This window comes from Tupaia chinensis, unplaced genomic scaffold, assembly GCF_000334495.1.
Source record: "Tupaia chinensis unplaced genomic scaffold, TupChi_1.0 Scaffold000622_1, whole genome shotgun sequence".
Taxonomy (NCBI): Eukaryota; Metazoa; Chordata; class Mammalia; order Scandentia; family Tupaiidae; genus Tupaia; species Tupaia belangeri.
The window spans coordinates 6,569,859-6,593,528 of record NW_006160142.1 but is presented as its reverse complement, the minus strand read 5'-3'; the positions used below and the strand labels follow the sequence as shown (position 1 = coordinate 6,593,528).

At 38.8% G+C, this 23,670-nt stretch overlaps 1 protein-coding gene across 1 annotated transcript in view; it reads right to left on the bottom strand.

The window, feature by feature from the left end:
* Positions 1–23,670, bottom strand: part of EML6 (EMAP like 6) — a gene marked incomplete at its 5' end in the record, with an annotated part of 331,238 nt that overhangs the window by 116,718 nt on the left and 190,850 nt on the right. The window contains 5 exons of the mRNA XM_027775960.1: positions 12,233–12,338; positions 14,609–14,795; positions 17,760–17,878; positions 20,707–20,813; positions 21,952–22,119. Coding sequence (XP_027631761.1) covers positions 12,233–12,338; positions 14,609–14,795; positions 17,760–17,878; positions 20,707–20,813; positions 21,952–22,119 — 687 coding nt within the window. The remainder of the gene's footprint in view (positions 1–12,232; positions 12,339–14,608; positions 14,796–17,759; positions 17,879–20,706; positions 20,814–21,951; positions 22,120–23,670) is intronic.

The window sequence follows — 23,670 nt, the reverse complement described above, 5'->3', positions numbered from 1 at the left end:
CCCCAGGGAAATGGCCATGCTGCAATCCCCTCTCCTCCATTCTTCCCTCAGGATCTTAAGTGGGCACACATGCACATGCACCCAGAATGAATTTAAGCCATCAGGTCCAGGACTCGAACTGTGGTTGACTACATGGGAGTCCAGTGATGTAGCCATTACACCATCTGCTGGTCCCCACAATTTGAAAAAAGACATAGACACCATAAAAAAGAATCAAACGGAATTGTTGGAGGTGAAGACTATGATACAGGAAATTAAAAACTCCCTCAAAAGTATTAAAAGCAGATTAGATCATGCAGAAGATCGAATCTCGAATGTGGAAGACAAAATCTCTGACCTAGAAAAAATTATCAGAAAGACTGAGAAAACAATCAAGAAAAATGAGGATAATATGCAAGAAATACTAGTTACCATTCAACACCCAAACATCAGGATAATTGGTATCCTGGAAGGTGAAGAAAATAATAAAGGCACTGATCATTTATTTAATGAAATCCTGTTAGAAAATTTTCCAAATCTAGAGACACATTCAAATATACAGGTCCAAGAAATATAAAGAACCCCATATAGAATCAACCCAAGAAGATTTTCTCCAAGGCACATCATAGCCAGATTGGCCAAAATCACAAAGACAAGATACTAAAATTAGCAAGAGAGAAATGTCAAGTTACTTACAAAGGTTATCCCATCAGGTTACCATCAGGCTTCTTGTCTGAAACAATGCAGGCAAGGAAAGAATGGGGAAATAGAGTCAAAGTGTTAAATAAAAACCAATTTCAACTTGGGACCAGTAGTTGGCACAATGGCTATGTCGCTGGACTCCCATGTAGTTGACCGTGGCTTGAATCGAATCCCGGACCCAGTGGCTTAAACTCACGCTGGGCATATGTGCATGCATGCCCAAGATCCCGAGAGGAGAATGGAGGAGAAGGGATTGCAGCATGGCCATCCCCCCAGGGGGTGATTTCTCACTTTCTGTCTCTCTGTCTCTCTCTGTCTTTCTGGTGAGTGCACGCACCCTACAGCAAAAACCTCTCTCAAAAAAAAAAAAAAAAAGAAAGAAAAGAAAAGAAAAAAATTTTCAGCTAAGAATACCATACCTGGCAAGATTATCCTTCATATGGGAAAAAAAGATAAAAACATTCTCTGTTAAATAAAACCTGAGGGAATTTACCAATTCCAGACCAGCTCTTCAAGAAGTTCTGAAGGGTGTGCTATACCAGGAAAACTAAAGTCAGACAGATAGATATAAGATAACAAAAAACAACCAAGAAAATGGTTCACTTAGTGACAGGAACATGTCCAGAGATACGGATAATAATGTTGAACGATAATGCACTAAATTCTCTGATCAAGAGACATAGACTGGCTGAATGGGTAAAAAATAAAAACCCTCTCTCTGTTGCCTACAAGAAATGCACCTTATGGATAAAGATATACCATACACTAAAAGTGAAGAGCTGAAAAAAGGTATTCCATGCAAATGAAAATCCAAGAAGGGTTGGAGTCACAATACTGATTTCAGACAAAATAGGCTTCAAGACAAAAATTGTAAGAAGAGACAAAGAAGGGCATTATACAGTAGTAAGAGGGCTAATTTAGCAAAAAGATATAATGGTTATAAATATCGATGCACCCAACTCAGGAGCACCTAAATTTGTGAAGGAAGGACTTGCTAGACTGAAAGGAGAAATTGGTTGCAGCACTATAATTGTTGGGTATCTCAACACCCCATTATCTCCTTTAGGTAGATGTTCTAGATAAAAAAATAAGCAGATAGATACAGGACCTAAACAATACTATAAATCAAATGAACTTGACAGACATCTATAGAACTTTCCATCCTAAGACCTAAGGTTCCCTACAAGGAACCTTTTCAAAGATTGACCATATGAAAGGGCACAAATCAAACCTTTACAGAATCCAAGGCATAGAAACTATATCCAGCATCTTCTTTGACCATGATGGAATTAAACTTGATATTAATTTCAGGAAAAATCCTTAAAAATACACAAACACATGGAAACTAAACAACCTACTTTTAAATGACTTCTCAACTACTGAAGTATGAAATTAAGTATAAAATCAAAAGATTTATGGAATCAAATGATAATGTGTGCATGAGTTTCCATAATCTATGGGACACCACAGAAGCAATCATAAGAGGGAAATTCACAGCAATTAGTGTATATAAGAAAAAGATGGGGGGTTTGGCAGGTGGTGTGGTGGTTAAGGGCGCTGGACTCCCACATGGCCGACCGCAGTTCAAGTCCCAAACCTGGTGACTTGCATTATTGTTTGTGACCAGCGGTTAGCGTAATGGCTATGTTGCTGGACTCCCATATAGTTGAGCGTGGTTCGAGTCCCAGACTGGGTGACTTAATCTCATGCCAGGCGCATGTTCATGCATGCCCAAGATCCCAAGAGGAGAGCGGAGGAAAAAGGATTGCGGCATGGTCATCCTCCCTGGAGAGTGATTTCTCGCTTTCTGTCTCTCTGTCTCTCTCTGTCTTTCTGGTGAGTGCACACGCCCTACAGCAAAATCCTCTCAAAAAAAAAAAAAAAGATGGAAAGGTGGCAAATAGACAACGTAACATCAAGCCTCAGGGAATTGGAAAAACAACAAGAACAACAACAAAAACAAAATGCCAGGAGAAAAGAATTAATAAAGATTTGAGCAGAAATAAGTGAAATAGAAAATAAATTAATTATACAGAAAATAAATGAACGCAAAAGCTGGTTCTTTCAAAAGATTAACAAGATCAACACACCATTAGCTAGACTGACTAAGAAGAAAGAAAGAAACCAGATATATCAAATACATAATGAAACAGGCAATATTACAACAGGCAAAATAGAAATACAAAATATATTAGAGGATACTATGAGTGACTATATGCCAACAAACAAGAGAACATGGAGGAGATGGACAAATTACTGGATGTATGTAAACTAACAAGACTGAATCAGGAGGACATAGAAAGCCTGAATAGACCCATAAAAAGCCATGAGATTGGTCAGTAATAAATAACCTATCAACAAAGAGAAGCCCAGGTCCTGATGACTTCACTTCTGAATTCTACAAAACTTTTAAAGAAAAGTTATCCTCCATTCTACTCAAATTTTTCTAAAGACACAAAAGGAAGGAAACCTCCCAAATTCATTTCATGAAGTCTCTATCATCCTCTTTCCCAAAACAGTTAAAGACATGACAAAAAAGGAAAACTACACATCAGTATCTGATGAATATAGATACAAAAATTCTCAACAAGATACTTACAAGTCATATCTAACAACATATAAAAAAGATTATTCATCACAACCAGGTAGGCTTTATTCCAGGGATGCAAGGGTATTTCAACATACACAAGATGATGAACATAATAACCATATTAACAAAAAGAAAGATAAAAACCATATGATCATTTCAATTGATCCAGAGAAAGCATTTGACAAAATACAACATCCCTTCATGATTAAGACTCTTAGCAAGATTGGCATAGAAGGGTCATGTCTATGACATAAAAGCCATGTATGTAAAACCTATAGTTAATATTAAAACTGAATGGGGAAAAGCTGAAAGCTTTTCCACTATAAACTAGTACTAGACAAGGCTGCCCACTTTCTCCATTCCTTTTCAATATAGTGCTGGAAGTATTAGCCAATGCAATCAGAAAAGAGAATAATATAAAAGGCATTCAAATAGGGAAAGGAGAGTTGAAAATATCTTTATTTGAAGATGACATGATGGTATGGAAAACCTTTGGAAAACCCAAAGGTTTCCATGAAAAAATTTCTCAAAGTAATAAATAAATATAGTAAAGTGACAAGATACAATATCAACAGAAATCTATAGAGTTTCTATATAAGAACAAGTTGACTGAGGTAGAATTGAAGAAAGGAACCCTTTTACCATAGCCACAAAATGTATAAGATACCTAGCAATAAACCTAACTAAAGAAGGTTTACCCTTACAAAGAAAACTATGAAAATCTTTAAAAATATATTGAAAATTACACAGAAATGTGGAAGGATATCCATGTTCCTGGATTGGAAGGATGAAGATAATCAACATGGCAACTATATCCAAATTAATCTACTTAATTAACACAGTTCCAATAAAATTACCAGATACATTCTTTAAAGACCTAGAAAAGACAATCACAGAATTTGTCTGGAATCATAAAAGACCCCATGTTGACAAACCAATCCTGTGCAAGAGGAGTGGAGTGGGCAGCATCTCACTCCCTGGCCTTGAAATAGTCTATAAAGCTGTGATAATCAAAACAGCATGGTATTGGCACAAAAACAGACAGGTGGATGAATGGAATAGAATAGAGACACCAGAAATAAACCCCAAAATATAAAGCCAACTGACTTTTGACAAGGGATACCAATCAATCCAGTGGGAAAAGGAAAAGCTCTTTAGCAAATAGTGTTGGACAAACTGAGTATCCATCTGCAGAAAGATGAAACTGGATGCCCATCTTTTACTATTAACAAAAATAAACTAAAAATAGGTCAAAGATCTGAACCTGAGACCTCAAACTATAAAACTACTGGTGGAAAACACTAAGGAAACTCTGGGAGACCTTGGGGTAGGCAAAGACTTCTTAAATAAGACTCCCAAAGTACAGGCAATAATCCCCCGAATAGACAAATGGGATTATATCAGATTAAGAAGTTTCTGCACAGCAAAGGACACAGTGATTAGTATGAATCGGCAACCCTCAGAATGGGAGAATGTTTTTGTTAACTATGCCTCAGATAAGGGACTGGTAACCAGAATACACAGGGGACTCAAGAGGCTTACCAAAAAAAAAAAAAAAAAAAAAAAAAAAAAAAAAAAGATTAATCCAATTAAAAGAGGGGAAAAATGAGCTAAACAAAAAAATCCCTAAGGAAGACATATGAACAGCCAAAAACCATGTGAGGAAATATTCAACATCCCTCATCATAAGGGAGATGTAGATTAAACGACAATGAGATACCACCTAACCCCTGTCAGAATGGTAAAGGTTAAAAATACAAAAAATGGTAAGTGTTGGCAGGGTTGTGGTGAAAGGGGAACTCTTCTACACTGTTGCTGGGAATGTAAATTGGTACAACCACTGTGGAAAACAATATGGAGGTTCCTCAAAGACCTACAAATAGAACTACCATATGATTCAGCAAGTCCACTTCTGGGTATCTACCCACAAGTATTGTGGCATTATTCACAATTGCTGAGACATGGAACCAACCCAAATCCCCACAAAAAGATGAGTAGATTAAAAAAGTGTGGCACATATACTCTATGGATTACTATTCAGTAATCAAAAACAACAAGACCCTGACATTTGATAGAAAGTGGTCAAATATGGAAGATTTATTGCTGAGTGAAGCAAGTCAGGCTATGAAAGAGAGACACTGTATGTCTCTCCACTTAATATATACTGATGGTTCAAACTCTATGATAGAAACTGAAAGACTGGAGTACATAAAAGCAGTGAAAATAGTTATGGACACTGGAAACAGTAGAGGAGGGTGGGGGGGAGGAGACTGGCTTGGAAATCCTGCAGAGGGATGACCTCGTTCCCCTCTTGTCCCGACCACCTTGCTTTGCTAAGCTTTCTTGTTCTCTGCACCTTGCTATGGCCACCTGGGGTAAGGCAGTATTTTCATCTGGACTGGTCTGAGGTGTGTTTCATGTTGGGCAAATTCTCTTTATAAGCCAAATGATGTATAGCTATCGAATGTTTAAAAAAATAAGAAGAATTAAAAAAAAAAAAAAAAAAAGAAAAGGGAACAGAAGGTGGCAAAACAAGGGACCAGAAGTTGGCATAATAGCTATGTCGCTGGACTCCTATGTAGTCAACTGTGGTTCAAGTTCCAGACCTGGTGGCTTAAGCTCATGCCGGGTGTGTGTGCATGCATGCCCAAGATCCTGAGAGTAGAATGGAGAAGAAGGGATTGCAGTGTGGCCAACTCCCCTGGGGGATGATTTCTCGCTTTCTGTCTCTCTGTCTCTCTAGCAAGCGCACATGCCCTATAGCAAAAACCTCCCCCCCTACTAAAAAGAAAAAAAAAAAAAAGATTGAATCCAGAGGTGCCTCAACACCACACCACTTCTTTGAGATGGTAATTTTTTTTCTTGAATCCTGCAAGTGAAGGTTATTTCTGCAAACCATACAGCCTGAAAATATAATTGGTTACCTTTATATTTCTTCCTAGATCTTATTTTCCCTGTTGAGGCTTGACCTTAGCATTAGCAATCCATTGTTCTCTAGACAGTTAGTTGGAATTTTTTATTTGGGGGCATACTTTTAGAGTCTAGGTAATGCCCTTTCAAATCTTTCCAGTCACAGTATGTATTAATTATGAATGTTTGTGACATAGTTCAGAAGTAATTTTGGGGCACTTGATGTTAACAGTAAAGGGCATATTAGAAAAAGAAAATTTTCATTCAATTACAAGTTGGTCCCTCTATTCAGGAATCATAAAAAATGCATAGGTTTTCAGAAATGAATACAATGAAATCTAGTTAGTCTTAGATGTGCCCTTGTGGAAATCAGTCTATTCCATGAAAGTTTTTAAAAATTATGTGGATGATATTTAGGCTAAAAAATATTCTTATAACGGAACTTTTTCTTTCTAATCTGATAATGACAATAAATTCAGAGTTCAAGAGGTGTACAATTAAGTGAGATAATATAAATTTGTTCCTTCCTGTTCACATAATCCAGAGTTATGGATCATATTTTAAGAAATGTTTTCGGGCTAGCCACAGTGGTGTGGTGGTAACACAACAGTCTGCAAGGCTGAGGCCACATAGGAAGGTCCCAAGTCTACATCCCAAGGTCTTCCTGTGCACACCACGCACATGAACATGCCTGTGATTCTGGCTGGCTGAGGCTGGGGACTGGCTGCAGTATGAGGACCCTTCTCCCTCTCTCATGGAATAAATAAATAAACTCTAAAAATGTCTTTTTTTGTTTGCTTTAGAAAAGTGACTAGATTAATCTAAATCTCTGTGTAAAATTATTTATTTGTCTGGTTTTCATATCATTTGCCTGCTTTATATTTCCAAGATAGTTTGTTTCTCTAAAAAGGGACAAATGTGTTATCAATAAGTCTCCACGACACTCTCAAAATGAGTTGATTCTTTTTCTTTTCTTTCTTTTTTTTGGAGAGATTTTGCTATAGGGCGCATGTGCTCACCATAAGACAGAGACAGAGAGACAGAAAGCGAGAAATCACCCCTCAGGGGGGATGGCCACGCCACAATCCGTTCTCTTCCATTCTCCTCTTGGGATCTTAGGCACGCGCACACATGCATCCGGCGTGAGTTTAAGCCACCGGGTCCAGGACTCGAACCACGGTCAACTACATGGGAGTCCAGCAACACCACCATTACACTAACTGCTGGTCCCAAAATGAGTTGATACTTTAGAGACAGGTGGCTTTGGGGATACCGAGGCACATGGATAGGCCACTAGCTAGACAATAATCCATAAATTTATGTTGGTGCCTGCTTACAGGTCAAACAAGAAACTCTAAATAATCTTCTCTCTCAGGATTTTGACTGGAGTTTTCCAAAAGGAAGGTAGAGTTGGCCTTGTTCCTACTTCAGATGAGTATATGATTCAGGGATGTTCCAGAACAGGGGTTTCATGGGTGGCCTCTGGTGGCACCATCATTTATACTGGAGAATGGGAGGGACAGCTGGAGACATTGCTGGGGAGCACGGTAAACAGGGAAATGAGTGGATGCTCCAAGTGCTCCAGTGTGACTTTCATGGTACATGAAGTTTTACACCAGCCCGGGTGGACGGCAGGAGCAAGAGAAGGCCTGAAGAGTGAGAACTCCCAGCATACCACCCGCCAGTCAATGATCTCTGCAAAGTGGCCACCTTGTGGTACTAAGAATCAAGGGATCTGGCTTCTAGCTCTGGATCTGCCACTGTTGAGATTCACATGGTTCCTCCCCCAAACTCCCTGGATCTCCACTCTTGGCCTAGAAAATGGCACAGGGGTTTAAGACTGAAGTTATATTACTGTAATACCAAGTACTACCAATAGAAACTAGCCAAAGATGGTCAGCTGGTACCTCAGAAATCATATGGGAACCACGAAGATCAATCAACGACCGTGATTCACCTGCAGGTAACCATTCACAGTGATGAATCACACACAATACACACTAGCAAAAGGTTTTACTCAATAGTTCTCAATATTACTGCTTCCTAAAATGATCAACTAGATTCCTTTATATCGCATATATATTGGCATCATACTTAACCTGTAAGACAAAAGCATAATTTCCCACAGTCAAAAAATAGCACATTTGCTGAATAAATAGGCTCTTTTTTAGTGACTATTACTAGGTAATGAACACTGTATTGTTAAAACTGAAGTGCTCTTCCCGTGCAGAAAACATTTCACATCTGGGAGTCTCTTTATTTGCCCAAAATGGGAATTAGCAATGACAGAATCAACTTCCCCACTTCTTGCAAAGTATCTGGTTTCTCCATTCCAGCAATGATCTGAAAAGCCATCATTCCTTTTCTTTTTCTTTTTCTTTGGAGAGGTTTTTGCTATAGGGCACATGCGCTTGCCAGACAGACAGAGAGAGACAGAGAGACAGAAAGCGAGAAATCACCCCCGAGTGGGGGGGGGGGGGACTATGCTGCAATCCCTTCTCCTCCATTCTCCTCTGGGGATCTTGGGCACGCATGCACACATGCCCGGCGTTTTAAGCCACTGGGTCCAGGACTCGAACCGCAGTCAACTACGTGGGAGTCCAGTGACATAGCCATTCTGCTAATTGCTGGTCCTGCCACCACTCCTTTTCGAGGGAAAGATTTCTAAACTCACTTAACTTAATTTTCTTGTTCTTTCTTCTATAAACTCAGAAGGGATCTGGGCTCTTTGAAGTACAGAGACCAAGGTACTGGTACCAGCTTACTGCCACTAATTTGTCTCATAATTAATACCTCTGATCCACACACTCTGCTAATCTCATTCCTTGAATGTATTCAAATAATTCAAGTTATTTTGATTTAAAAAGTAGAAAATTAATCAGTTCTATAGGAGAAATAATCTAATGATTAAATTCTCTATTTGTATTGCCCTAAATTTCCTGCCATCCTGTTTATATGCTAATATGTATACACATACTTTCATCTGAAATCAGTGATAGATGCTATTTTGAGTTCAATTTTTTTTCACTTATTTTGATATATAGAAATGTGTATGAAATACACATTGCCCACATATTTGTCATTTTTACTTACAGTTGTATGATTCAAGTTTGCTTGCTAGAATTACTGAATTTTCTTTTTTAAAAAAGAATTATTTTATTTAATTTTATTTATTCATTCAGTTATTTTAATTTGACCAGACACACACACACACATACACGCACAGAGAAAGAGAGAGGAAAAGTGAGAAAGCAAGCCACTGAATCTGGGACTCGAACTGTGGTTCGCTATGTGGGAGTTCAATGCCCTTAATTACCTGCTGGTCCCATAATCAATTTTCAGTGTCACTGGAAATCTGAGTATACTAGAGCCTCCATAATCTTGTAAACATTTAGGTTTTATTTTTATTCAATTTTTCTAGTTTGATGGGTATCTTATCACTCTTCTATAGCATACCTATTAATATTATTAACATTAAATATATATGTATATGCTGATAAAATTAATTTGAGGAAAAAGGCAGTTGAGCCATTGAGGAATAAACCTATGAAAGAAAAGAAGAAACTCATTCATACTTTTAGAACCTATTTGTAGCTTCCTTTTAGATTTTATTACTTCCTAAAGGACATATGGCACATCTATTTTTACAACTGCATGACCATCAAACTTCTGGCAGTTTAGGACTTAGTACTCATGGTTCATGAGGTTATCTGGGCTGTCAATGGTCAGGTGGTCTGCCAAGGAGTTCGCTTTCCTCCAACACTCAAGGCTTCACCATCTCACATGCCCACAAACATAGAGCAGACAAGCAGCCTTGATTTTTACTAACTCGATAACCACAGAAGCTAATCAATAACTTTAATAATGATATAACAACGCGGATGTAGGGGCCAGCAGTTAGCGTAATGGCTATGTCGTGGGACTCCCACGTAGTCAACCACGGTTCGAGTCCCAGACCCGGTGGCTTAAACTCACGCTGGGCGCGTGTGCGTGCGTGCCCAGATCCTGAGAGGAGAAGTGATTGTGGCATGGCCATCCCCCCTGGGGGGTGATTTCTCGCTTTCTGTCTCTCTGTCTGTCTGGTGAGCACACGTGCCCTGTAGCAAAAACCTCTCCCAAAAAAAAAAAAAACACCAAACAATCCGGATGTCTAGTAACCAACGGTATGTGTGAATATGCATGTCACAAAACCCAAATAACTGCCCTATGTTCCACTGGTGAGAAAATGGGTCATTTTCACCCAAACATGGTTTACAATGTAAAGTTCCACAAGTAATAAAGGAAGACAAGACAAAGTCCATTAGAAAAGCCTCATTTATTCCTTCATTCAATCATTCACTCGCAACTATAATTTTTTTATTAGCTTCTGTGTCTATAATACAACAACATGTGCAGTGAGGAACAGAGAAATGGGTTCTCCTGTCCAAGCAATTCACCCTATGGGAAGGGCACAGTACATACTGATACAAATAACTACAGTACCACATAGACCCTGCCAGGTGCTACAGGAGCAATGACAACAATGAGCTAAGAGATGCTAAAGAAAGTATAGTCTATTTCCTCTGGAAAGATAGAAATTTGGTTTTAAAGATGGTAAGACTTGGGAACCAGCAGTTAGCGTAATGGTTATGTCGCTGGACTCCCACGTAGTCGACCGCGGTTTGCGTCCCAGACCCGGTAGCTTAAAACTCACGCTGGGTGCGTGTGCGTGCCTGCCCAAGATCCCGGGAGGAGAATGGAGGAGAAGGGATTGCGGTGTGACCATCCCCCCTGGGGGGTGATTTCTCGCTTTCTGTCTCTATGTCTCTCTCTGCACGTCTGGCGAGCACACGTGCCCTATAGCGAAAACCTCTCAAAAAAAAAAAAAAAGATGGTAAGATTTGAATAGGCACATGGGAAGGAACAGACTAAGCAAAAGAACACAGGCAAAGGACAGGAGGGCATCTAAGTTCTATGGTTAGGAAGATGTAAAGGAGCATGACTGGGTTAGTGGGTGAAAATGTTACAAAGAAAATTGAGGTTGGAAGGATGGGAGGCCATGACTGTCCAACCAAAAGCTCAGCTTTGAGTCAGCCAAGCAAAGGAAGTCCCTGTGGTGGCAATGGTAACCATGCTTCCAGAAGTAGGTGGTATGAACTAGAGGAAGTGGGGATGGAATCAAGAGACCAGCATTGCCTCATTGGGAGAGTTGAGAAGCGATGAGAGGTTGGATAAGTAAAGAGGAGCTTGAACAAGGAGAGGGAAAGACAAACAAGAAAGTTAGGTTGTGGAGTCATGGGATTTAAAGACTGATACTACACATATCATGAATAGTAAACACTTGGATGAAATTTAGAAAAGAGAAATGATGGAGTTAGTTTTTTGTACAAAGTTTAGCATTTCTTTCTACTGATCTGATTTCTACAATTGAGATGATTAGAATTTTCTAGGTAAAAATCTCTTTCATGATAGGCACTCATTCTCTAGTTCTACCTTAAAAAATACTCTAAAGAAAACTAAATTTATCAGTTAGTATTTTTATAGAACTATGTACAAAGTGTAAATTAGGGAGAGGTGAACTTCATTTCTATTTTTTCCACATGAAGCTTGTTTTCACAACACCAATGTTGTACAGTGGCCTCTGCAGAGACTGCAGCCCTCTCTCTGGTTCCTTACATTGTAAATCAGAAGCAACGTGCTTTCACTTATTTAGAGAGGGGAAATTGATGCTCTGAGTCACTGCCAGACATTTGCAACCAAGTCTTTCAACAGCAACTGGTGCTCTGGACTTCAAGTTGCTCAAGCAAATACAGAACACAGTAAGAGCTCTGGGTAATGACTTCAGAGAGAGAAATGAGGAAGACAAGTTAAGGATGTATAATCTAAAGGCCACTTTTTGGGTAAAGTACTAACAAATGTGATCCCCAATCTAAGACTGTATAGCTGACATCAAAGAGATGACCTCATTACAAACAGAATTCAACTTAGTAGCATTGTTTTGTTTTTGTTTTTAAGGAACTAACTATAGAACCATTTGCTAATGAATGACTTTAATGGAAATCTGGGGCTTACCTGAAAAATCGAGTGCACACACACCTCTCTGATGTTGTCCTTTCAACAGTGACAAACATTTTAGTGTTTGTGTGTCCCACACATGAATAGCAGCATCTCTTCCAACCTTAAATAATAGGATGAATGTTATTAACTACTTAGAACAAGAATAATTGTGTTCCTTGGAATCAAACGTTCAAAAATCAAGAAACACACTTTACTTGGAGGGAGGGAAGACCCTTGGAAATCATCTGGTCTAAATTCCAACATTTTTAAAGTGAAAAAGAGGCCCAAAATGTCTAAGAGACTTGTCATGGCATCAACTGGGTTCTGGCAGAGTCTGATCTGGCACATCGTTCCCAGTTCAGGGATTTTTAAAGCTCTGCTTCAGTCGTTCACTTTGTTGTTTTAAAGTTACTTTTACCTTTCCACCTTCTGCCCTCTGAAACCTACATAAGATTTCACTTCAGTCAAGGAAATCACCTGCACATTGTCATAGCACCATCTGCAGAGTTCTTTTACAAACCGTTCTCAGTTATGTTACTCACCTAGAGAAGGCCTAATCCCAATTTTCTTTCTGGGAAATAACAATTTCATGGCTTTACTATCTGTTATCAAGGTAAACTGTTCTTGAGGGGATATAAATTTTTATTATACTACATAATTTCCTACAGAGAAAATAGATATTAGAAAAGGGTTATTCCTCACTTACAGTACACAAGAGAAAAATACCTTGTTGAGTATGAAGACTGTAGAAGGGGAAATAAGACATGAAGCCATGGGTCTCCGTAACTGGGCAGAATCTGGACAACTCCTGCACTGGTCTGTCCTGACCCCTAGAGAGGCTGCTGGCATGCTATCTGCCACTGGTTTGCATGCTCCCTCACCCCCAGTTATAGTACAGAGTGCTGCATCTCTCAGGGGGTGTATGCAAAGAACTCGCTCTGGCTTTTACTTTCAGAAGGTTATTAAATACCCATGAATCAAGTACTACATGGTTATAAGACAGGAAAAAAAGTGAGGGCAAGTGAAAAGACAAAGCAATGATCAATGCCTTGCAAATTTAACAATGTCAGTGAATATAGAACAGAAGATCTAATCTGCAGTAGGAATGGCAGCAAATCAGTGTACATACCAAATAGCTCTTACCTTTTGGGGAATTGTAATCCTCTTACAAATAATATCAAAGCTATAGACTCATTTTGCCCCAAAATGCACATTTCTGGGAGTTTACGACCTTCATGCTCTCAATTTTATCTACAGATTTCAAACCCCAGGTTATGATTTCCATTCAAAACCTCCTGGCACCTGTTCGTCAAGTCCCAGAAACAGTCAAAGTTTACTTATCTCATGTTAACCTTTTGCATCATATCAAGAATTTCCTCTTAGGGGACCAGCAGATGGTGTAATGGTTATGTCTCTGAACTCCCACGTACTCACCTGCAGTTTGAGTCCCAGACCCAGCAGCTTAAAACTCACACTGGACACATGTGTGTACATACTCAAAATCCCAAGAACAGAATGGAGAAGGGACAGTGGCATGGCCATCCCCCCCAGGGGTGATTTCTCACTTTCTGTCTCTCTGGCAAGTGCATGCCCCATAGCAAAAACCCTCTCTAAATAAACAACAACAACAACAACAACAACAAAAAAGATTTTTCTCTTGGAATTTTCTCACTTAGAAATTGAATATGAGTTGAAGTATTATCTACAATAAAAAAGTTCATAATAAAGTGAACAAAAATGTAATCTACACATTCGAAAAAACAGTATAAAACTGAAAATACTATTGACAATATTACTGTTTTAGCGGCAAAATAATACACCTAAATTTAACAGATTCTTTGTTTACTAACTTGATTTCAAGTTTTCATTCCAAAATTACTTAGTAGAGGATATCTATTTCAAGTAACTTTTTCATTACAGACTCAATCCAAGATTTAGGCATTTTAAAAAAAAGTTCAGATAAAATTTAAGGGTTTTTTTTGCAAAGTTATAGTATAAAAGTAGTCAAAATTATATGGCTTTAAGTTTTACCCAAATAACTATACTCTATACGTTATATTGTAATTAAAGAATGGTTCATTCTTTATCAAGCATCGGTATTTATAGAATGTACTAAATATTGGGTATACAGTGATGAGGAAATATATAAAGCTGTTCCCTCACAAAACTTTCACTGTTTTGATTTTAGCTAGTTGCACTCATTGATGTCAATGCGTCAGAGGAGAATCCCTCTGTGGTTTCCCAATGGTGCTAGAATATACTGGTGTTCACTGACTCTTCAGCCTCCTACTTCATGTTTAATTATACCAAGTATCATCTGAATTCTAATATGTAAATTAGATTCAAAATTAACCTTGGCTAGGCCCCTAGTCTTAGAGGAGCAATGTATACCTGGCCGGTGGCCACAAAGTCCTTCACTGGATGGATGGTCAGGGAGAGAATGTCATCATCGTGTCCCAGGTACAGTCGCTGGGAGTGCTGCTGCCTGTTGTACACGACAGCAACTGCAGCAATGTGGTAGACCACCTCTCCAGCTTGTGTGTAGAACAGGTTGTTTCTACAGTCGTAGCCTCTGTAACTGAAGCACAGGTCCAAGAAAAGCACAGTGGTTGAACAAACAGTGAACACATGGAGCAGGAGTTTCAGAGCCAAAGCCGATGTGCTGACATGAACGTGTCCCAGTGTAACCCAAGTATCTTCATAGCTGCATAGAATGTATGGCAATATTCAAACAGGGCAGTGGGGACCTCTGAGGGAATGAGATGGCTTTCTAAGAGCACATGGGCACTCATCACTTTTACAGAATCTATTCTCAGATCCTCAGCTACTGTACAATGCTCTTTTTTTTTTTTTCTTAATTTACCAGAGGGCATGTGAACTCACCAGACAAAAAAAGTGAAATAATATCTCCTATGAGGGATGGTCATGGCAATTCCTTCTCCTCCATTTCTCCCTCCCTTTGTGATTTTGGGCACACATGCACATGTGCTCACCATGTTTTCAAAACTGCCAGATCCAGGACTCTGTGCAGTCGGCTGGGGGATCCAACCACCTTAGCCACCATGCTGCACTACTGGCTAGCCCCCATGCTTGCTCTTAAAACTTATCACCCTAAGAAGCATGGCTATGAGGAGGCACAGATTTTTCCTTGGCTATCTCTCCTTTCAAAACACTTTCCTTCCACTTAGGTGAAGTCATTCCTCTCATCCATTTGCAATCTTACTATGGCGGTTTACCTGGGGCATAAAAACAAGGGGACAATTCAAATTACAATATGGATGTTGAAAGTGATTGAATCTAATTACTGGCTAAGGAATCCTTCTGCAAATCAAGTGATATATTGTTCTTTGATTTTAACAGAATTGAATAGACTTACCTGGATTGTCAGCTGATAGTTATTAAATTAAATTTTGCGATATAAAAACCAAATCATGATAAAATTGCTTCCATTCTCACCTATTTAAGTATTTGAATAAACTTTCTCAGTGCTCACATCTGTAAAAATTTTTAAAAATGAAAATAGGCTCAATGCTAAACTAAGCCATGTTTTAGCAATAATATACATGCAGATACCTAAACTAATTTCTAAAAAGTCCACTTTATTAAAATTATTTCCAGTAAGCTTTCCGTGCTTAGCAATTATATTTCACAATTTATAATATATTTATGTTGATTTGGTTAGTTTTTTTTTTGGGGGGGGGAGATATTTGTTATAGGGTATGTGAGCTCATCAGAAAGAAAGAGAGAGACAGAGAGACAAAAAGCAAGAAATCACTCCCAAGGGGAGATGGCCACACCACAATCCCTTCTCCTCCATTCTCCTCTTGGGATCTTGGGCACACACGCACATGCGCCCAGCGTGAGTTTAAGCCAGAGGATCCGGGACTCGAACCACAGTCAACTACATGGAAGTCCAGCGACATAGCCATTACGCTAACTGCTGGTCCAATTTGATTAGTTTTTTAACTACTAGTAATTACAAAAATAATTCAATCTAAAAAATTGTTAATAGAGTAGCATAGTATAATAGAAATAATGTGAGTCATATAGGAAATTTTAAATGTTCTAGTTGTCATATTTTTTAAAAAGCAGATGTTAAACTAACCCAGTACATCTAAAATATTACCATGTCAACCTGTAATCCACATGGAGACATTTTATGTTATTTTTTCCATGCTAAGTCTTTGAAATTGGTATGTGTTTTATCTCCATAGCACCTCTCCTTTCAGGTCAACTACATTTTAAGTATACAGCAGACCTGTGTGGCTAGTGGATACTGTATTGGATGATGTCTTGCGGTCACAGGAAGTACATTTTAAATTGAAATTATATGCTTTTTTACTTCTGGAAAATATAATATGGTGATAAAAGACTCTCAAGCATAAAAACATTATTTTAGGGTAAAATTTAATGGGAGCAATTCAAATGGAAATAAGAGCTTAAGTAGAAATATCAAGAGGACTCATTTACTTTATTATTTTTTTTAATTGTGAAGATTTAAAAGTGAAGATTAAGGGTCAGTTGATGGTGTGGAGGTTAAGCAGCTGGATTCCACATGGCTAACTTCCTGGTTTGAGTACTGGGCTTAGTACCTTGAAAAACACACCTGGTGGGACCAGCAGTTAGCATAATGGCTATGTCACTGGACTCCCACGTAGTCAACCATGGTTCGTGTCCCGGACCCAGTGGCTTAAAACTCATGCACTCATGCCCAAGATCCCGAGAGGAGAATGGTGGAGAAGGGATTGCGGTGTAGCCATCCCCCCTGGGGGGGTGATTTCTCGTTTTCTATCTCTCTGTCTGTCTGGTGAGCACACGCGCCCTATAGCAAAAAAAAAAAAAAACCTCTCCAAAAATAAAACACCTGGTGTGTGGGTGTGTGGGTCTGCCCAAATTCCCAAGAGGAATATAGAGGAGAAGGGATTTCACCATGGTCATCTCCCTGAGGGGTGCTTTCTCACTTTCCCTTTCTCTCACCCTCTCTCCTAAAAATAAAAAAAGTAGAGATTAAACATTTATGGCATTTAGGTTCCTTTGGATCTATTTAAATGTCTGATGCAAATAATCATAATATATTAAATATTATATTCTTTCCAACCATTTAAACGTACATTGAAATATTTCAGATGTCAACCTAAAGTGTGCAGAATTTTACAAAATTAAAAATTATTTTGGGCACATGTGAGAAAAAAAAACCATTTGAAGGAAACGTTCTCTTAGGGTAGAGCCAGAGAGAAGAGGGAGTTGGGGAAACAGGGACCAGAGGTGGTGAGTGGCAGCACTGAGTGCAGCAGCTTCTGTACTCGCGATTCTCCAAGTGGGACAGACCTGGCAACCATCACATCGTGATGGCCCAGAACAGGCGCAGAGAACACTGGACAGGAAACTGTGGTTGAAATATCAAGCACAGGTGTGAGTACAAACTTCAGAGAACCACCGGCCTCAAACAGGTCAGCACTAGAAAGGACGGACCTGGTGATGAGGCTGGGGAAGGCTTGGCAGAGACTGAAAGATGCCCCAGGTGCCAGGACAGTCCACCCACCCGTGAATGAACTGGAGTTTCAAGCTGTCCTCGGGAGCCTTTTCTCTTTTGAGGAAGGGCACTGCGTGGTTTTTCTCTTTACTTTGTTGCTTCAGCTGAGGTAGATCTTCTTTGTAAACCTAAAGTACAACAGAGAATTTTAGGTGGAATTCCTTTAAGAGATTTCAAAAACATTTTTGCATTCTTGGAAAACATAAGACATGAATCAAATATTCCCCAAATGAGCAAGACCAACGTGAAATATTTTTGAATGACTGGGATTTAAAATGATTTTCTTTTTTTTTTCTTGATTTGTTTTTACTTTCTTAGGTAAGTTATATCCAGAAAATTTGATATTAACCTGTCAGTAATTAAGAAAGGAAATTATTTAAATTATCATAAGATATAAATAAAATCTTTGATCCTTACAGTTTCAAAATGTGGATCCCCTGGTGTGTGTGTGTGTGTGTGTGTGTGTGTTTTCTACTATAAGTCTTTGAAATTCTTTCTCTTATGGCCTCATGCATCTTGACAAATCTGACTTTGATACAGAACTAAGCTTCTGGTCTAACCAAGGGCCTAAAACGCGGTGCGGATTGTACAATTTAACTTAGGTGTTACATAAAAATCAACTGGTTGTTCCCATCTCTATGTTCTACTATTGAGAAATGCCAATTTAACACATGGAAAATGAAATGTTAAGAATTCCTCAACATCTTGAAGGAAACTTTCTATTTGATCAAAGTACATCACTACAAAAGCAGTTGTGAAATATTATAATAAAGTCCCTGTTTAGAATTTGACCAAAAATAATGTAAAAAGGAGAAAGTCAGATAATATCTCATTACTGTTTTGTCTATTACAGATACAATGAATTAAGTGAAACTTTAAAAAATCTAATTATTCATCTGAATTCATGATGCTTTCATCAACACATCAATTATTTACTTTAGAGCATGAATTCTAGTCTTGGAATTCCTACTGTTTATTTTAACAAGTCTTAAAACCTCTGTGGACCCTGAATTCTCATCTGTAAAACAGTTTTAAAAAATACTGCTCAGGAATAACTCACAAATATGGTGAAAGCAAATGAAATACAGCAACATAGCAAATCAAATAATCATACAGTAATATGCAGTCAGGCTGATTTAGTCATGAAGTTGACCAAAATCTTCAGTTGAACTGCCTTTGTGCTAATGCAATTTTTTTTTTTTAAAGAGAGATTTTTGCTATAAGGTATATGTGCTCTCTGGAAAGACAGAGAGAGAGAGAGAGATAGACAGAAAGCAAGAAATCATTTTCCCCACTCCCTCCCCAGGGAGGATGGCCATGCTGCAATCCCTTCCCTTCCATTTTCCTCTTAGGATTTTGTGTATGCACATGGGTCTGTGTGAGTTTCAAGCCTCTGGGTCCAGGACTCAAAGTGTGTTAGACCATGTGGGAGTTCAGCAACGTAACCATTACATCATCTCCTGGTCCCACTAATCCAAGTTTTTAAACACTGTATCAATGAGTGATGATTATGGGTTAAAAAATGTTATCATTGGAAAAGCAGTAAATTCAGTGCTTGTGCAGAGGCAGACCAAGTAGTGCACAGAAGTGCACTAGGAGCAAAGCCCAGGCGGGTCTTCTTATCCTAATACTGTGGGCAAGTTATTTAACCTCTAAGGGTCATTGTGTGGTTGGATTTGATGTGTGCAAAGCACAGGCTCTTGCTCATAGACACTCAGTACAGGGGAGTTGCCATAGGCCTATACGGCAAGTCTCTAGGAGCAAAAATGATAGCTGATGTATCTGAATTTTGAAATCTTATTCACTCCATATTCAAGGCAAAGTCTGCTTTGCAAACCTTTGACAAATGACAGGGAAGCAAAAAGAGAACCTCTACAGTTATCACCACAGCAAAGCAGTGTGTCCAGATCCCTCTGAAGGATTGCTTCTCATGTTACACACTGTTAAGTGCAAAAATGAGATGTCATTTTCCAAAAATATTCGGGTGTAATTTACCAACTTTTCTACTTGATGCAATTTTTTTAAAGAACTTATTTAACTTTATTTATTATCTTTTCTTTTTCTTTCTTTCTTTCTTTCTTTCTTTCTTTCTTTCTTTCTTTCTTTCTTTCTTTCTTTTTTAATTTGAGAGACAGAGGGAGAGGGAAAGTGAGAAAGCAAGCCACCAGGTCCAGGACTCAAACCAGGGTCAGCCATGCGGGAACCCTGCACCCTCAACCACCATGCCACCTACCAGCCCCTCAAGTCAATTTCTAACTGACGAGCTAATGCATGGTTTATTTGGCCTTCTACTTTAATTATATGGAAAATTACTTTAATTAAGTGGAAAATGGTCACCAAAAGATAATAGAGAAACTAGGATGACAGCTCACATGCAAACTACCATGTCTTGGGGGAGACCCATCTTATAATCAAAACACATGTTTTCATGATCTGCTATGTCAATGAAAAAACCTGTAGCTTATTTGTACATTTTTTTACAACAAAATATTTTAAAGTTTTATGTACAGAGAAGCAAATCATCCAAATGTCAGGGCTTAAGGCTTTGAACCTATGCAAGTAACTTCTACTTAAAAAACTGGAATAATATTACCAAATAAATGTTTTATTTTAAACCTGTATTTAAAGGCAAGAGGTAGTTTTTCTTGTTTTTGCCTTTATTCTCTTCTGCCTAAGTATCAACCACTTTTTTAAAAAGAATTATTTATTTTATTTTATTTATTCATTTATTTACTTAAATTTGGCCATAGAGAGAGACAGAGAGAGAGAGAGAGGGAAAGTGAGAAAGCAAGCCACCAGGTCCAGGACTCAAACTGTGGTCAGTCATGTGGGAACGTCCAGCGACTTAATCATTACACCACCCACTGGTCCCGTATCAACCACTTTTAATACAATGTCCGAATTCAGTGAGATCAGGTTCTGGGTGAGGCATTTTCACTGCTACCTGCCAACTGACCTGACGATCATAATTGATTTGAGTTTCTTGCTCAATATCAGAGTCCAACTCGGGCACATCAGATAAATCTGAATCAGATTCTTCACTGTAGGAATCAGTGCCACCTTCTGCAGAAATACAACACATAAAAACAAAAAAAATTCTGAGATTCGAAGTAGTTAGAAATATTATTTAAAATATTTTTCTTCTAGCCTAGCAAAGTAAATAAAAATAAAAACTACTGCATAATTTTCATTTAATACGAAGTGTTAAAACATATTTCTTTTTCTTTCATATTTTGGTTAAATTCAGCCTACTGAAAACCCTTTTAGAAGCACTAACAGACTAGGACAACTTCCCCTCCAGGCGGATGGAATTCATTTCCACACTTCTATTAGGTAGTAGAACCCTGGGTTTTACATCCTGCTTTGAAAAATGTTTTTAAAAGGGGGGTAGGGGTGGGAGTGGGCAGGTTTTATCCAAGGGGAGGCTGGAGCAAAAGGAAACCCAATTATTGTTCAGTAATGATCTCCCCTTAGCCTTTATTTTTTTAGAATCATTTTTATTTAACTTTACTTATTTAATATATTTATTTTTAAAATTTGACCAGAGAGGGACAGAGAGAGACAGACAGAAAGAGAAAGCAAGCCGCCAGGTCCAGGACTTAAACTATGGTCAGTCATGTGGGAATCCAGCACCCTTAACCACCACACCAACTGCCAGTCCCACCCCCTTAGCCTTTTAATGCCCAAGTGCTGGTAATCGCCAAGGTCAACGCCACCGCAGAAGCCTCAATAAAAACAATAAAAACATTTACTCAAATTTACCTGCTCATTCCCACTAAATGAAAAGACTACCTGTCCATCTAATTGGAAAACATGGGCCCTAATTGTGGACCATTCTTCGGAACTCCATTCTTAAGGCAGTTTCCATTTCGAAGGGTACACCTGTCACCTGTAGCCTAACAAAACAGCCCACTGCCTGTGACATCCTGAAGAGGCTGCATGTATGCTTTCATATTGTCTTTGAAGGTTAATTCTTCATGTACACCTTAGACTTCAATTTGCATTTAGTATAAACAAAGTCCTATGAAAGAAATCATCTAAGTGATCCATATTAGTCTTAAAAGTTATATTTTTAAATTTATTATAAAAATGAACTTTCCAAAATTGCCCAAGCCCTTTACCTCCACAACGGATGTTAGAATAGTCTTTGAAATGTTAATTAAAAGATAAACAGATATTGAAAAGTTATTACTGGCTTTACCCTGGGGTGCGGTTTCCAGCATGCCGTTGCTGACACCTTCTGGAATAAACCTCCACTGGAACACCGAGTGGTCAGCTCCTCCTGTGCTTAATACCCATTGAAAGTCATGGGACCAGCGGACATTTGTGACATGTGCAGAATGACCCACATACTTTCTAAATTTGGCTCCTAAAAAGATATTGAGAAGAGTTTATGAAAAAAAAAAAAAAAAGAATTTATTGTTAAAAGGAAATCACAATCCTACTCATGTTAAGGAATATAAGTTTCAAATATATTAGAAAATAATTTTCAGTCTCACATAATGTAACAAAAGTTCTAAAAGGTATCTCAATCATTCAGGATGAATAAGCTAAAAATGGATCTTGAAATTTAAGTCCTGTAGCTAAAGACACTTTTGAATCTGTTCCAAATAACACCTACTGCCCCACTGATTCTGAAAATAAATGATAAAGTGAACATCTAACAGATTCTTATTTAAATGCAAGCTAAAACAGGCGGTCCTTTGCAACAGAGAAACAGAAAATCATTCTGTGGAAATAAAAGTCAAATTATTATTTGTTTTTTTTAAAGTGAATTTTCTTTTTTCTTAAATTGGTTGCTCTACTCAGTAAACACCATCCCTGGGTAGTAAATGGAATAGGCAAAGCCATTTGCAGTTACCACTGTGGCTGAACTACTGGACAAAGTTCTAGTGTATGCCCAGGACACAGCAGCATGGAGGCACTCATGGCCACGAACAGGGCCCATCGCATCAAATGGACACCTAGAACCGCAACGTCGATGGCAGCTTCAGGATGTCAACGAGCAGCCCATCTCCCTGCTTCAAAAACACTTCTACTTCTTATAGTGCCTCTAAATTAAATCTCTTAATAGAAGGGGGAAGGTCATCTGCATAAATATCACATGATTTATGTGAAGGTGAAAATGACTGTTGTATGTCCCTTTCTTTTTTTTTTTCTTTTTTTTTGAGAGGTTTTCGTTATAGGGCGCGTGCGCTCGCCAGACAGACAGAGAGAGACATAGAGACAGAAAGCAAGAAATCACCCCCCAGGGGGGATGGTCACGCTGCAGTCCCTTCTCCTCCATTCTCCTCTCGGGATCTTGGGCACACACGCACATGCGCCCGGCGTGAGTTTTAAGCCACCGGGTCCGGGAAACGAACCGCGGTCGACTACGTGGGAGTCCAGCGACATAGCCATTACGCTAACTACAGGTTCCCGTGTGTTCCTTTCTTGAAAGTAGGTTCTGACCAAGTAAGTCTTTTTGTATTGGGGCCTCTGAAAAAGACTGGAGGAATGCTGCCCTAGAAAGGAAAGCAAGTACTGGGTTTTAAAAGGAACCTTGCCCATTTCAGTGTTGGTAATAAAGTCAAACTGATTCCAACTAAGATCCATTGGAAACACTGGCTGATGACAGTAATTAGGGAACAAGGTATATTCTTCCCTTCTCTATATAGATCTTTTTCTCTTTAAGTGTTTTCTGTTTGTTTGTTTGTTTTGCTATAGGGCATGTACGAGAAGGAGAGAGAGAGAGAGATCACTCTCCCACAGAGGATGGCCATGCTGCAATCCCTTCCCCTCCAGTCTCCTCTTGGGATTTTGGGTGCACATACATAAATGCCTCACGTGATTTTCAAGTCACTAGGTCCGAATTGTGCAACCAGCCATGTGGGATCCAGCATCTTAACTTCCATACCACCACTGCCCTGACCTTTTTACC